Genomic DNA, 15,979 nt, shown 5'->3' on the forward strand with positions numbered 1-15,979 from the left:
TTTGTAACACGGAGATTTTCTTTCAAATGAAAAGTTTCTACATAACCGTAGGAATTCACTTAACCAACCTATTGATAAAATATGCTGTGTGAATGCAGAAGTTATAAGGATACAGCTCAAACAACTGGGGCTGTTGGGTATACTAGTAACCCAACTATATATAATGCTGGTAATACATACTGGTACAATCAGCCAGATGCATTAGGGAAAGGGATTCATGTACATTGAAGAAGCTGAACTGTAGATATAGTCTTCAAAATATTGAGGCAACGTGTTGCTCATCAATCAGATGATACTGATTTTTTTTTTTTAAATCAGAGCTGTACAGAGTATTTAATACTAGAAATAAATACTAGTACACGCTTGAAGACAAGGTTTAATAATCGATAAAAATGTACAAAAATATTCAAATCAGAAAGGTTTCAGAATGTGTACCACGGTAGTTAATATCTGTCACTGAAGAGGGATGATGGAATTTTCCTCCAAACAGAGGTTATTAAAAAAAAAAAAAAGAAAAAAAAAAGGTAAAGTCAGGACTTTTTTTTTTTTTTTAAAGAAAAAGATCGACACTGATTTTCTAGACATGAGTATTGCAACTACTACTAAAAATTTGGTGGTACATTCTTCAGCAGATTAAGGCAACATATCGAAATAAATTTACAATTTGATTTCTGTTAAATTTCCTTAACATGACAATAAATGCTGAAATAATGCCCTTAGCCATTTATCAGGTATTACTTCAATACAAATGATGGCTATATTACAGCAGTGTCCTCTAGTGCCACTGTAATGAAGGGCCTACCTATCACATTTCCATCATAAGCACCTTTTTGCAGGGGTTTAAAACATTACCATAAAAATTCACTCCGAGATGAACTTGATGTAGAATGTCTCAGCCAGGAAGTCAGATCTTCTGTTTAATACAAATTATCAAAACCATCAGTTTGGCCAGCCATGTGATACCCAAACAGCAGCTTCAATTGTGGATTCTTTTTTGTACTGTAAGTTAAGAAATGGATTCATTATTCCCCTCCCCTTTCTAGCCAGCCCCCCACCCTTCAAAAAATAAGAACAAGCCCACAAAGCAAGTTGAACCACAAGAAACTATATTACGGATCTCTTTTTCTAAAAAGGAGAATTTAGCTCACCCACACTGGCCAGAAGAACTAGGTTTAGTACCTTTCTAGGAAGAACTGTGTTTAGGATGTGATTTTGCTAGAAAGGTGCCAGTACTTCCCCTGGCCATTGTAAGTAGAACCCAGAGTCCAAAGTGAAATGTCTTCTATTAATCACATTAAACCCTGCAAATAGTTTCATGATGTAAAAAGGATATGTGCTTATCCAGCCAATTAAGAACAGAATTTCAGCTTTAACTCTGAATTTCCTTTTCTTTTTTGATTTGATGCCAGGCCTGCCAGAGTGGTACTTGAATGTATTTCTTGATGCAGTAAAATTTAAACCCACTGTTATTTTAACAATGGAACTCATATCCAGCATATTAGAACCCATATCCTGAATTAGACATTGGTTTATTTTATTAAGTCATACTGTAAACATATTTGGTATAAATAATTCTCTCATTGATCTTCATCCAGTTGTTCCAAAAGGGTCCTTCTCTGTTTTTCCAATTCCCCTTCACTCAGTTCACTGCCGGAAGTATCCCAGTTACCCTGCAAGGAAGTGCACTGATTATGGCAAGAACACTTCATTTATAAAACATACAACTCACCCACAGGAGGTATTGAATATTTCATTACTGGTTTTGGATCTTCATTACAAAACAGGGCGAGAAAATTAAAGGGAGTATAAACACATTTAAAGGAGTTTACACGTAAAGAAAACAAAGACACACTCGAGGATCTAGGAATTGTACAAGCCTCACTCTGTAAAATAGCCACAATTACCTGTAATTTTTCTCAGTAGACATACATCCTTGTCTATCTATCACAAACTTTCCATCCCTAGACCAGTAAAGAAAATGTCACTGTGGAATGTTGTCTACTTGGACAACTGGTGTTTCGAGTGTCCTAAAGCACGTGTACACCAAAGAACCAAGCTAGGGAGCACTGGCGTGAAGCACAATATGCCTGGCTCTACCATGCACGCTACAACCCAGAAGGATGTAATGTAACCACTTTGTGGTGAGCTGGCATCACGGTGCAAAAAGCTCTTCAAGCACGTTTATTGGCATGCCATAAACCAAGTACCATGCTAACAGTGACTACATTACATCCATACGGAGCACAGCGTGCATGAGATGTACACTAGCGCTGTGTGAAGCTTCAGTCCCTGATTTTTGGCATAGATTTAGGCTGATTCGATGGCCGAATCTCAGAACTGAATCAGAGGACCCTTTAATCTCTCTGAATCCAACTGGAACCCTCTGGAGAGATTTCGAGATAGACACAGCTTTAAATGTTTCTTCTACATACCTCAAGGTACCAGGTGGCTCATGAATGCTGTGATGTGGGGGCACATGGAGCATCTCACAGAAGCATGCTGGGGAGCCCCCCACTCTTGGTAGCAGACCCAGAAGTGCTTCTGGTCCACTTCTGGGTCTGCCTGGGAGCACGCTGGGGGCCACCGCCATAGCCCCAGCTCAGTGAATGGTGCCTCCTGAGTCTGGGGGGGCACCCAGGGTCCCTCCCCCCATGGCCAATCACTGAGCCAGGGGGCACTCCCAGTGTGCTCCCCAGCAGATGGAAGTGGACTGGACATACTTCTGATCCACCACTTCCAGGTGCACCACCGAGCATGTGGAGGGCCCCTTTCACTCCTGTGGGATGCTCCATGCACCCCAGCATTGCAGTGTTCACAAGTCACACTGGTGCCTTGAGGTATGTAAAAAAAAAAAAAAAAAACTTTTAAAGCTATGTCTATGTCTGATTCAGTGGGGGTCACTGATCCCTGTGCTAGAAGCACTCAAGAGTCCTCCTACAGGTGCCCTACAAAGGAACAGGCTGCTCTACAAGCTCTGATGTTCAAGCCATTTTCCACACCTGACCTCTGCCAGGCACCTTGAGAGACGAGCACCTACCACCGCCATCGAGCAGCCACCTTTCTGCCAGCTATGCAAACAGCTGCACTGAGCTCTGACTGGGAAAGGGCCTGCGGCAGTACAACCCCCGTCCCTCTTCCAGTCTGCCCTGAGACGTGTGCAACTACTGCCACTACACAGCCCAGCTGGAGCCTGGTGCAGCTGTTCGCAGCCTCCCAGCTGCCTGCCACAGCTGCACCGGAACCTGGAGCCCCAGCACCAGCCTTATGGTAGGTATAAGCACATCTAGGGGCACACAGTGGGCAAGGGCTGTGCTGCCTCTGGCCTCTTCCTGGCCATACACCTCAAGGTGTGTGTGCAACCACCACTGCTGCAGAGCCCAGTCAGGCCTCCAGACGCCAGTGCAGCTGTTTGCAGCCTCTTGACTGCCTACCACAGCCAGCCTGGGCTCTGGGCAGCTGCTGGTTGCCATAGAGCCTGGGCTACTTACAGCCTCTCTGCCACCTGGTGCGAGCAGCCCAGAGTCCGGGGCTGATGGCAGCTGCCCAGAGCCTGGGTCAGCTCTGGCATGCTGGTCTCACATGCCATTCTCTGATGCATGTGTTGGGGCTCACTGATCCTTGTGCCAGAAGTACGCAAGAGTCCTCCTATAGATGCCCTACAAAGAAACAGGCTGCTCTACAAGCTCTGATGTTCAAGCCATTTTCCACACCAAGCAATAAGGTGGATCTGAGGTAGTGGGGACAGCAGATAAAACACTGTTTGTTTCCTACTTATGTAGACAATGGTACACATGCAAATTGTTCTATTAATATAAATGGACTTCATTTTCAGTTTTGTGGCAAATACATTACTAAACATCAGTTTTAAGTTGCATCTACAGAGATGTCAATCCTGTTCCGAGGGCGATCTTAAAACTGTACTGAAACGTGGCCCATCTGTTTGATACACATGCAGCTTTGGTATCCTCAGCCTAATGGGGAGTCAGGAAAAAGAATTCTCCCCCTTAAGACACAATGTTTCTCTCTCTCTCTCTTTGTCCAACTGACACTTACCAAAGATCACTATGAAGCTAGTTTTCAAATGTCCTAAAACAAAGGAACTTCCCAGGTTTTACTGCCTCTTACTTGCCTTACTCTGTTATGATTTGCTCAGGACCTAACTTGACTTTAGAAGATGTATGGAGCTGCCACTTAATGTGCAAATTATTAGTGCTATGCAGAGCCATATAAGTTGCCTAGTTAATGTACCATTGTGCAAGAGTGAACTTCGTAGGGTATCAGCTGGCCACTGATCAGTTGATCTCCAGAAGGAATGCATGCTATATACAAGTTAATATTAAAATACTCTTCAGCTTTCATAACTTCAGAAAATATTGTTTGTGGTCACTTTTATCTCACTTATTTGATGCTGGTGATGCCTTACCTGGAATATGGCATCTAGTTTTGAGCATGCATTTTAAGATGTGGACAAATTAAAAAGTCCAGCGGACAGCAAAAAAAATTGTTAGAAACCTCAGAAATATGGATTGTGAGGAAAGGTTGAAAGAACTAGGATCATTTACTCTGAAGAAGAGGACTCTAAGGGAGTGGAATTTGATACAGTCTTCAAATACCTGAAGGATGGTTATATGGAAGATATGGAGGCAGTTAGGCAGAAGCAGAGCAGTGTGGCACTAACTTATTCAGAGACATAAGCTTTCACAGGTGAGAGGCTACAGCCTACTCCATCAGGTGCTATGAATGGACTTGCAGAAAGGAGGCAGAGGTACTAAATAGAAAGGAATAAGGTCTTTTAAATATGAAAAACAGGGAAAATAGGGGGAGGAGTAGGGAAGAGGAGGAAAGGAAGGTAAAGATGTATTAATTTTCTGTGACTGCAGGGGACAGGACAAGGTACAATGCCCATAAATTACAGAAAGGAAAATGGTGATTGGGTACTAAGAAAAGAACTCCGAGGGTGTCAGAGACCCACAATATTTTGGGGGTGTTGTAAAGATGGAGATTCCACAACCTCTCTGGATAACCTTTTCCAGTGTTTTACTACTCTCCTAGTTTTTTCCTATCTAACCTAAACTTTTCCCCTGCTGCAACTTGAGACCACTGCTCCTTGTTCAGTCATCAGCCACCACTGAGAATAGTCCAGCTCCATCTTCTTTGGAATCCCCCTTCAGGTAGTTGAAGGCTGCTATTTAATCCCCCCATCAGTCTTCTTTTCTCCAGACTAAATAAGCCCAGTTCCCTTAGCTTCTCCTCAGAAATCATGTGTCCCAGCCCACAAATCATTTTCATTGTCCTCCACTGCACACTCTCCAATTTCTCTACTTGCTTTGGTCAAATGTAGCCTCACCAGTGCTGCAGAGGGGATAATCACTTCCCTTGATCTGCTGGCAATACTACTACCAATGCAGCCCAGCAGGCTGTTAGCCTTCTTGGCAACAAGGGCACACCGCTGGCTCATTAATCTTATTGTCCACTACAACTCCTAGGTCCTTTTCTGCAGAGCTGCTGCCTAGCCAGTCCCCAGCCTGTACCAGTGCATGGGGTTGTTTCATCCTAAGAATCCTAATGGTATCCTCCAGTATATCTACTACTCCCGCAGCTTGGTGTCATCTGCAAACTGGCTGAGGGTGCACTATTTACCATCTTCTGGATTACTAATGCAAAGTACTGAACAAAGCCAGCCCCAGGAAAGACAGTTGGGGTACTCCACTTGATACTGGCTGCCAACTAGATATTGAGTCACTGGCTATTAACTCCGTGAGCCCAATGATCCAGGCAGTTTTCTATCCACCTTACAGTCTAGCCCATACTTCCTTATCTTGCCTGCGAAAACGTCAGAGACCATATCAAGATCCTTGCTAAAGTCAAGGTACACTGTAGCCACTTGTCTCCCCACATCCCCAAAGCCACTCATCTATCTCATCATAGAAGGCAATCAGGTTGGTCAGGTATGACCTGTCCTTGGGGAATCCACACTGATTGTTCCTAATCACACTTTTTTCCTTCAAGTGCTTAGAAATTGATTCCTTGAGGATCTGCTCCATGATTTTTCCAGGAACTGGCATGAGGCTGATTAGTTGTAGTTCCCTAGATCCCCCCTTTTTTCCCTTTCTTAATTATGCTTGCCCTTTTCTAATCCAGGGTCTGTCCTGATCACCAAAAGCTTTCAAAGATGATGGCCAGTGGCTCTGCAATCACATCAACCAACTCCCTCAGCACCCTGGGGTGCATTCCTGTTGAGCCCTACAAACTCGGATAGGTCCAGCTTTTCTAAATAGCCCCTAACCTGTTCTTTTGCCACAGCTGGCTGCTCACCTTCTCCCCAAACTGTGCTACCAGGTGCAGTAGTCTGGAGCTGATGTTGCCTGTGAAGACTGAGGTGAAAAAGGCATTCACCACTTCGGCCTTTTCTGCATCCTGTCATTAAGTCACCTCCCCCATTCAGTAATGGACCCACACTTTCCTTGATCCTCCTCTTGTTACTGATATACTTGTAGAACCTCTGTTACCCTTCCCATCCCTTGCTAGGTGCAACTCCAATTGCATTTTGGAATTTGTCTGCGTAGATTAGTGTTTAATATGAATGCATTTTTATATTCTTATAGTACAGCTGGGATTGTGTAATGTGGTAATAATTAAGGTTAGGCTGGCATAATAATGAGCCACTGCCATCTTATGATAGGATATCTAATAATTGCCACTTTGGTCTCTCTCAGGAATGAGCTGCATTAAATTTGGCCTGTTGTTGGTGAAAAGGATGCCAACCCCTGTTCATTAAATAAAAAGGAAACAAGAAAAACAAAACAAAAAAAACTTACAGAATCTTTTCCAGGCCGTTTTTTGGGAGGAGATTTATGCTTTGATTCAGATCTTTGTCTACTTCTATCCTTTTCATTCTCTCTCTCCCCTTTCCTGTCTTTTTCTCGTTCAGCATCTGATTCTGGTGAATCCTGTGTAGTAAGCAAGCAAACATAAAAAGTTAGTTTCAACATATGCATTGTATTACTATGTAAGATATACAGAATGTTATTATAGACCTGCAACACCATTATAGGCTACATAAGGAAGCAGGCTCTTTTGAATTGGTTCACTTTTAAAGTAAAGTAAACTAAACTAGCCACACAGCATGAACATGGCACAAGAAAAGTAAAGTATAAATATATACAAAAATGTTTTAAAAGGGAAACATGTTTACTACACTTTTAATACAGCAAAAAATAAAAGGAGTACAGAAGAAAACTTGTCCTACTTTTGTTTTCTAATCAATGTACAAGGAACTGGGTTGTAATAGTTGTTTCTTTTTCATTACCTATATTAACCAAGCCATCCATCCCATACAGCATTTAGAGAAGGCTGAAGGTGTTTCCTATTGTAACTAATGGCAAAAAAAAGAAATTTTATAACTGGATGGCTGAGGTCATGTCTAAAACTTTTTATGCTGCTGGGGTTTTGGTGGGATATCAAATTACATATTAGAGGACCAAGATCTTGGACAGCCATCTTATTCAAACTGAAATAAACATAACTCGGATCACAAAGTGAAGCCTAAGTGGTTCAGCGGTTTCTCAAACAACAGGACTGTAGGTCAGAAATCTCTCTTAAATTGTGTGTAAATGAGTTCAGTATCCATGCCATGCCCTTTCTCAAGAGTGCAGCTAAATGCGATTTACCAAAACACAGAAGTACCTTGTGTTTTGTAGCATCATCATAATCCACAGCATCTCACAAAGTGGACTTTCAACTGCAAAAGCCTGTGCCTTTCTGAATGAGTTAGTCTCCAAGGTTTACTCTGCCCTGCTTCCTACATAATTTACTAGTAAACCCAAACTACTTTCTTTTCCCCATGAACAACATATTCATTAGTCTTGCAATGTTAACAAAAGCAAAGACGACAACCAGGCTGTCCTTCCCTGGATCTTGTTCTGGTTCTTTTACTGCTCTACTCAACGTGGTATCAAAGCTCCCAAAACAGCTGTGGCATATGGTCAAGCACATGGGCATGAATTAAAAGCAAAGAGACCTCTTGTCCTTACCTACTCTTATCTGTACCACAGGAACAGCAAGTATCTGCTACAACAACTTAAGAAAATGGACCCTTAAAAACTTTTCACAAACAAGTCTTTAGAACATGTAAGTTGAGCACTCACAGACAACTTACTTTGAAGCACATGGAATGGGACATTATTATAAATTACCAGCACTCCTTACCTGTCTGGTTTCACATAGCAACAAAAAGGGCTGGTCTGATTTCAAGTACGTACAAAGGCTCTGCACAAAGCAAGAGCAGTTGAACTGTTCAGTGACCAGCAATAAAATAGTATCTATACTTACAGACTTGTGTCTTCTCTTTTTGCTTTTCTTCTTGTGTTTTTTTGTTTTCTTATAACTTCTCTCTATAATGCATGGAAACGCAAAGTAGTATCAATTACAAACCAAGACCCAACAACAGTGACAAAGCTTACTTAAAGCAGAAGGGGAACAGCGCTTACCAGATTCTACACTGGAAGAACGCTCAGAAACAGACCTAGATTCTGAACGCTGCCTCTTCTTTTTTGAATGGTTATCATCTTCTTCAGACTCTGAGCCCTTTAAACAGAAAAAGGACTTCAGCACTATCCTAGTGGGGTATGTGCTGTAAGAGTAGTTTTTGCATAGCATTCTAGAAAAAAGGCTTACCGAACGGGAGCGTGATCGCTTTCGGTGATGTTTTTTAGATTTTTTAGAATGTTTCTTGTTCTTTGAATGATGATGCTGACACTCATGCTAAAACATAAAAGAATCCACAGGTATAACAGTTTTAAGGAACACAATTAAAGTGGACTAGTCTCTTAACACTAGTTTAAAGACACATTTGCAGACATGCACATTCATTTGCAATTTCATTTTTAAAACAAGATGACACCTAAAATGTGTATTCTTTATTTAGTATACAAGTTGCATTAAAAAAAAATTGAAGAGCTATCAATGGAGAAGTGTTTGAGATGTAATATAAAATCAAGTCACACTGCATCCACTAGAGCAGAAGTTCCCAAACTTTTTCTTATTGCAACCCTCTTCCAGATTTACCAGCTGCCAGCGTACCCCTAAGCAGCATACGTTTTATATTTGAACCCCTCAAATGCCAATTATAACAATTAAATACACCATTACACAACTTCTCCCACATACCTCTGAGAGATATCTTGCATACCCCAAACAGGGGTGCACATATATACCAGTCTCTCTCTCTCTTTTTAATACACACCAACCCAATGGAATTAAAACAAAAACAAAACAGACGAACTTATGTTTGCATAAAAATAGATCTTCTGACTCCTGTTTGTCAAACCTATTAGTACACCTGCTGATTTTTACAGCCATCAGAGCTAAGAAACATAATGGGCTGGATATTATTCCTTCTCGCGTATCATAATCATTCACAAGATCAATTCTGATCACGTATGCTTATACAACTGCTTTGAAGACTGGTGTTGCCAAGGCCAGATTCTGGCTTGCAGTGCATTCCTGGCATGACAATACACAGGCATGGAAGAACCCTCAAATGCAGGGCTGAATTTCCAATTCAGAAAAAATGCAACTACTTTTACTTGTGATCTGAGCATGGTACATAGGAAAATGTTAGAGAGAAACACCAAACTCCATGGAATAATTATTCAGAGTATAATTATGGTTTTTATAACTAAAATTTCTTCAAGAATTTAAAACAAGGAAAACACTCTGCCCCTGAGATAACTATTTATGGAAGTTTTGAGTGAAAAAGAGGATAACTGAAATACAATCATATTAAAAACACACACGAAATAGTAGTTTAACTATAACACTCTTCAATTCTTTAAGTCCAGGTTTTAACATTTGTGTCATGAAGTAAGGCAGTTCAATACCGTTTTAGAAATATATTTTCCATGCCAAATTACCAAGTCATTCAATTCTTAGTGAGAAATTGCTACCAAAAAATGTGGGGATAAAGATTGATAGTTACCTCTAATATGTGCATGAAGTCTTTAAATATTCTTTTTCTTTCCGATTCTAAAGTAATGTCTTCAAATGCTGGTTCCTTCACAAATCTGTCCCTGATCTACACAACAAGAAGGAACACAAGATGAAGTATTAATATTAGAAATGAATGAATCAAAAAAGACAGTCGTGCCCTTAAGCATTACAGACATGATTTCATAAATAAAATACATATTATAGTGGTCCACGGGTATACTCACCCCAACAGGTTCACCGTGTTCAAATTGTTTAGCACTTTGAATCATCCATATTATTTTTATACCTATGGTTTTGACATTCAATTTTTCTGTATAGCCCATTTGTTTTACATATTTGGCAAAACATGCAACTTATATGAAATACGATTTGAGATGGGAATTTTTAAAAAATACCTGTTCTTATATAAAACACAACTTTAACCATTCAATTTTGCTACAGTTAAATAGGTAGTTCCCTGCCCCCATTTAACCACGAAAAAAACAAACCATTTAATTTCCCGTAGTCAATACATTTCCCCTGCATTTTCTTCATTATACATAAGGGTGTCTGAAACAGCATTTCTTTTCCTTTTAGTCCACTGCTACAGACAACACAACCACAAGTTTCCATTTATGAAACACTTTTGGTTTGAAACACTTAAAAGAAGATGGAGACAGGAATTCACGTGGGAAGAAAAGCATAATCCCTCTTCTAAAAAAAGACAAATGATAGACCAATGACTGGAAGTTTGGTTTAATGGGAAATGGAGGAAAAGAGCCATGACAATGAACTGAATTTTGAGGAAAACCAGAGTCCCATATTGTTACAATGGTTCTCAAAGCTGAATTAGCCAGTGGATGCTTGTGTTCTTATGAACAAGGCTGTTGGGAGGGGAGTTTTTATTACTTAGAAAAAAATCTACACTGAAGTATGTTTCAGTAGGAAATATTTAAATGGAGGATGGCAAACAAATCAGCAGTTGTAAACAAGTAGTTCCAATGTAACAGAAACAAAGCACTTTTGGTTAAGCTTTCATCTCCCATATAATACGAATGTAGGAAACTATAACTTTTCTAAAATAATCATTTTGAAGTAGTACTGAAACAAACTGAGGACAATTCTACTGACATTCATTTGGGAATGACAAAGATTTAATGTGCAAAGTTAAATGTAAAGAACAAACACTAAATTGGAGACTACAAAATTTGCCACCCATAAAACGTTAGCATTCAAAAATCTAACAGCTAAGGTTTTCTAAGCATTTTAAAATGGCAGAATACATACATCTTCCCAAACAGCATCCAACTCAATCGGGGGTGCAGCTTGTTTCAACATACTCTTGAATGCAGACTCCTTCCGCTTCATCTTCCGAGCCTCCTCTTTTTCCCTTTCACGTTCACGGGCTTCTGCCTTTTCCAGGAGCTAAGGCAAATTAAAATGAAATCATTCAAGTGACAATGACAGTGAAATAAGAATGATCAGTTGGCTATGCGCACCTTTGACGTAAAGCCTACAGAGATACTACAGCTCTAGCGTTTTCTAGCATTAACTGTTTGTGTCTATTTAAATCATCTATCCAATTATTTATGTTTAAAACCAGTATTTGTTCTGTTCTCAAAAAATCTCAAAAGCAGTTAAGGTCTAACAATTCAGAATGATGGTAACAGCATGCAATATTTACTAGTAGGAAGCATCAAGTTACAGTGTGAAGACACTGCTGAATTCCTAACACAGGGCTCACCTTATTTCAAGGATGGATATTTAAATTTAAACAAAAGTCTGCCTTTTACAGTTTGTAGTTTAGAAAACATTAATGACAAGAAAGACATCAAGTAGGAACAGCATCTTACGATTACCTTTTTGGGTGTCTTATGACTGGTAATTTTACTGTAAAAAGACATTCCAATATAAAAGCCTAAGTCTGTTTGTCCGTAATGCTTTATTCACACTCTGATTGGCTGACAAACAGGAAGTGTGAAGAAGCGTTCAAACAGGAATTGGCAGTGGTGGAGCTCTGCCATGATGGTAGGGACACAGCAGGCAGAGGGGGGTAGGTGGGGGCAACTGAGTGGACAGAACAGTGGGGGCAAGGCCAGCAGTGCTGGCCTCACACCCTCTGTCCTGCTCCTTTCATGTGATGATGATGGGGGGAAGGGGCAAGGAAACTAGGGCTGGCCTTGGCCCCCTTACAGGTGATGCCAGAAGTGGGGTGACAGCAGAAGCGATGGGGGGGGGGGGAACCACCAGTGCCATCCTCAGCCTGCCCCTCCCCACTTCTGTTGTCGCCGCACAGGGCCTTGTGGGATGATGCAATTGGGGGGGGGGGGAAATGGGCCCAGACCCCAAGTAGCAGGAGGGAAGGTAGGAGGGGAACAGGCCTGAACAACACTTACAAAACTATTTTATTATGTCAAAAACACAACTTACACTATTGAAAGCCAGTTTGATATTGCCTGCATCTAAGGTTGTAGCTCTTTTAGTCGAACTGATGACTGCAACAAAGTCTTCAAAAGTTGTATTCACTTCAACTATAAATCCTTTATCCTGCAAGAGAACAACCTCTTTGATACCAGGTATGTCAGAACCTCTACATCAGGACCAAAGCACATCAGGGTTTCTAGTTACACTAACACAATTCCAAGCAAAGAGTTCCATCATCAGCTGAATTAGTTTGAATAATGTTGTGAAAACATACGGGAAATTTTCCTCACCTTTAAGATGTCTTTTATTATCTTCTTTTCATCATGGTAGCGTGCTTTCAAATCTTCAACATAAAATTTGAAAAGATCAAGCGCAGTCGATCCTAATAAAAACAAGGCAAGTCAAAAGGTAGTTCTAACAGAAAAGATGCACTTTTTAAAATTTAGAAAATATACAATTATCTCCGCTCTGTTCTAATATTATAAAAGCCTAAGTCTGTCTGTCCATAACGTTTTATTCGTACTCTGACTGGCTGATGGAAACAGGCAATCAGAGTGCTCCAAGTGTGGGGGAGCACCGGTATGATTCCAAAGCAATGCTAATGACCTGACAGGGGGTGGAGGAGCTGAGGCCAGCAAGAGGCAGAACAGCGGCAGCATGGGGCGTTATGGGCAGCACTCCATCCCAGCCCCCTCCCCTCATCATTCTTGGCAGGCAATTGACTAGTTATATAATGTCTACATAACTTCCTCTTCCAACTCTGTAGGAAATAACCTTACCAGGTTGGCCAAGCATATTAGTGAATCTGATATCAGAGCTTATGGTTGGATACAACTCCATCCAAGAAGACATTGAATGCAACTGCCCATGTTCATGCAATTCATCCAAAAATATCTGCAAAATGAGTGAAAGTGGATGGTGATATTCACATTTTTGAAGAGGCTTTGTGCATACTTAATTTTATAAAGATGTTGAACACTGTCAACTTAAACTTGTCTTTTTAAAACACAATTTAGAAAGTTTCAGACACTGCATTTCACTTGTTTTCCCAAGCCTGTTATAATGTTCTAAATTGCTTTCCACATATTAAAAACAAATCATCCCCTTTTTAGCTATCAGGGAAACTGACTTAACTCCACATGAAACATGAAAATCTATTAATAAAATCCCCATAAAATTTAAAAAAGAATAATGTCTCTCTCATTAATAGTTGTGTGCTAAATAAACAGAAGCAAAGAGGGGAAGGATTCAGAAATAAGCTTGATATAAACTGTTACAATAAAACACAGGGTAAAACAATTTACCTTCCCTTCAACACCTTTAGTGCTCGTCACATTTGTAAAAACAGGACAATGTTTTTATTAGGAAAACTGAGATCGCATGTAAGCAAATAAATCCTTAAAAAAAGTTAGCACTGCCAACAAAGGAGTTTTCACCTGTCCCAAATACATTTAAGTGATTTCAACTGGCAAATAACACCTTGATATCAAAAGATAATCCCTAATCATCATCATGTCTATTAAAAACTATTTCTAATTCACAAATTATTTTCAGTTCAACTGGAGCTATTTTTAAAAACTAAATATTCATTCCTTAAAATAATTTTCCTTGCAACATATACTTTGAAGACGATTAATTTTTAGAAAAGAAAACAATACAATACAACACAACAAGGTCATCAGTTTATGAAGAGGCTGGCATTCCAGTACTCTCAAACTTCCAGAAGCTAGGAAAAATCCTACATTATGAAATCAAACCACAGAAGTCAAGTCAAAGTATGAATTCAAATATAAATGCCTCAGAGTAATAAAGAAATTCAGAAGAAAAGCTTATTAAGTACTTGGCAACACAAGACATAAATTTCTATATAGGCAGTCCTCAACTTGCAACATTTCGAGTTGTGAAGTTTTGCACGTATGTTTATAAATTGACACCATTTCAACTTTATGACATCAGTTTCAACTTGCAACGCTTGATCCAATGCAACACCACGCCAGCGAACAAGTTCGCTGCATCGCTCATCTCCCTGGAGAATATCTGTCCAAACTTCCTCGGACCCTTTCTTTAAGAAAGTAGATAACTCCAGAAAAATCTGCAGCCAAGACTCCTGAGAAGACTCCAGCCAAGAGCCCTTCAAAAAGTCTAGCAACGTCACCTCAAAGAAGTCTTTCCAAATCAATATGATTGCTATTTACAATATAAATACACTAATGTAGCTATATTACTCATCTATAATTGATCAAGTACAAAATTCTGGGTTATTTTTGGTGAAAACAAGGTATCGGGCCTTGGTTCAGGAACTAATCCCCCATTTATAACGTTGTTTCTTATGGGAAAATTGGTTCTGAGTTACGCAGTTTTCAGGAACCAATTGTATCGGAAGTCTGAGGACTGCCTGTACTTAAGTTATTAGCAGTATCATCCATTACCAATGATAAAAGAGTTGGTTCTTGATTTTCTTAAACATCTGTGTGCATGAAAATGTACTGATTTAAATGACTTCCTTTTAATAAAAATACGTCTACCAGGTTTTCTTTTTAAAACAGGCCATGCTCGCTGAAAGGGCAAGAGAAAAAAGCCTCAACCTCATTTGAACAATTTGTAGACTGGCACACGAGCTCCATTTTGTCTGAAGTGTTCTAACAAACTGTACAATGAATCCAATAATCTTTTAAGCGTTGCCAACAGTATGAACGAACCTTTAAGCCACATTATAGGTAAAGGAAAGAGACTGGAAAAACTCACAACTGTGTTTTGCTAAATTATAAGTGCAAATACCTAGAAAATTAAAAAAAAAAAAAATCCAAATTCATATCCATAAAATACTTAAAGCCTTTTAGCCAGGTCCAACAAGGCATCTCCCCTGGTAGGGAGACGCCTTGTTGGACCTGGTGCTGGCCACAGGTGACAACCTGGTGAGGGGGCTACAGGTGCTAGACCACCTGGGCGACAGTGATCATTGCCTGCTGAAACTCACCATCCAGCACAAGGTGGCAAAGGCCTGCAGTAAGGCAGCAGCCCTAGATTTCAGGAGGACAGACTTCAATGAACTAGTCGGGGACTGTGGTGTCAACACCACACAGTCAAATGGGTTGTCAACTGGCTGGAGGGCCGCACTCAGAGTGGTGGTGGACGGGTCCTATGGGACTTGGAGGGATGTGGGCAGTGGGGTTCTGCAGGGCTCGGTCCTCAGGCCCGCACTGTTCAACATCTTCACCAGTGACTTGGACGAGGGGGTAAACAGCACCCTGTTCAAATTCACAGATGACACCAAGATGTGGGGGGAAGTGGGCATGCTAGAAGGGAAGAATAGGCTGTAATCGGACCTAGACAGGTTACAGGGGTGGGCGGATGAGAACAGGATGGGTTTCTACACTGACAAGGGTACTGCACCTGGGGAGGAAGAACAGCACCATACCTACAGGCTGGGGAACTCCCGTCTCGTCAGTGCAGAGGCAGAAAAGAAAATTGGAGTCATTATTGATGCCAAAATAAACATGGGCTGACAGTGTGGGGATGCAGTCAGAAAGGCCAACCGCACCTTGTCATGCATCCACAGATGCATCTCAAGCAGGTCCAGGGAGGT

At 40.6% G+C, this 15,979-nt stretch overlaps 1 protein-coding gene across 5 annotated transcripts in view; it reads right to left on the reverse strand.

Moving 5' to 3' along the window:
- Positions 1 to 358: 358 nt before the first annotated feature.
- The window catches only part of PRPF40A (pre-mRNA processing factor 40 homolog A), a 44,512-nt gene continuing 28,891 nt past the window's right edge, over positions 359 to 15,979 (reverse strand). For 3 of the 5 annotated variants that reach the window (XM_019553990.1, XM_019553991.1, XM_019553989.1), the window contains 9 exons: positions 13,173 to 13,287; positions 12,684 to 12,775; positions 12,400 to 12,516; positions 11,257 to 11,394; positions 9,980 to 10,075; positions 8,490 to 8,763; positions 8,332 to 8,393; positions 6,819 to 6,950; positions 359 to 1,670 (listed from right to left, as the gene is read on the reverse strand). In XM_019553990.1, the coding sequence (XP_019409535.1) occupies positions 1,578 to 1,670; positions 6,819 to 6,950; positions 8,332 to 8,393; positions 8,490 to 8,763; positions 9,980 to 10,075; positions 11,257 to 11,394; positions 12,400 to 12,516; positions 12,684 to 12,775; positions 13,173 to 13,287 (1,119 nt within the window). In that variant the 3' untranslated portion in view covers positions 359 to 1,577. The remainder of the gene's footprint in view (positions 1,671 to 6,818; positions 6,951 to 8,331; positions 8,394 to 8,489; positions 8,764 to 9,979; positions 10,076 to 11,256; positions 11,395 to 12,399; positions 12,517 to 12,683; positions 12,776 to 13,172; positions 13,288 to 15,979) is intronic. The other 2 variants (XM_019553994.1, XM_019553992.1) reach the window with 1 other exon arrangement.

This window comes from Crocodylus porosus, unplaced genomic scaffold (genome assembly GCF_001723895.1).
Source record: "Crocodylus porosus isolate Cpor-Errol unplaced genomic scaffold, CroPor_comp1, whole genome shotgun sequence".
NCBI classification, from domain to species: domain Eukaryota; kingdom Metazoa; phylum Chordata; order Crocodylia; family Crocodylidae; genus Crocodylus; species Crocodylus porosus.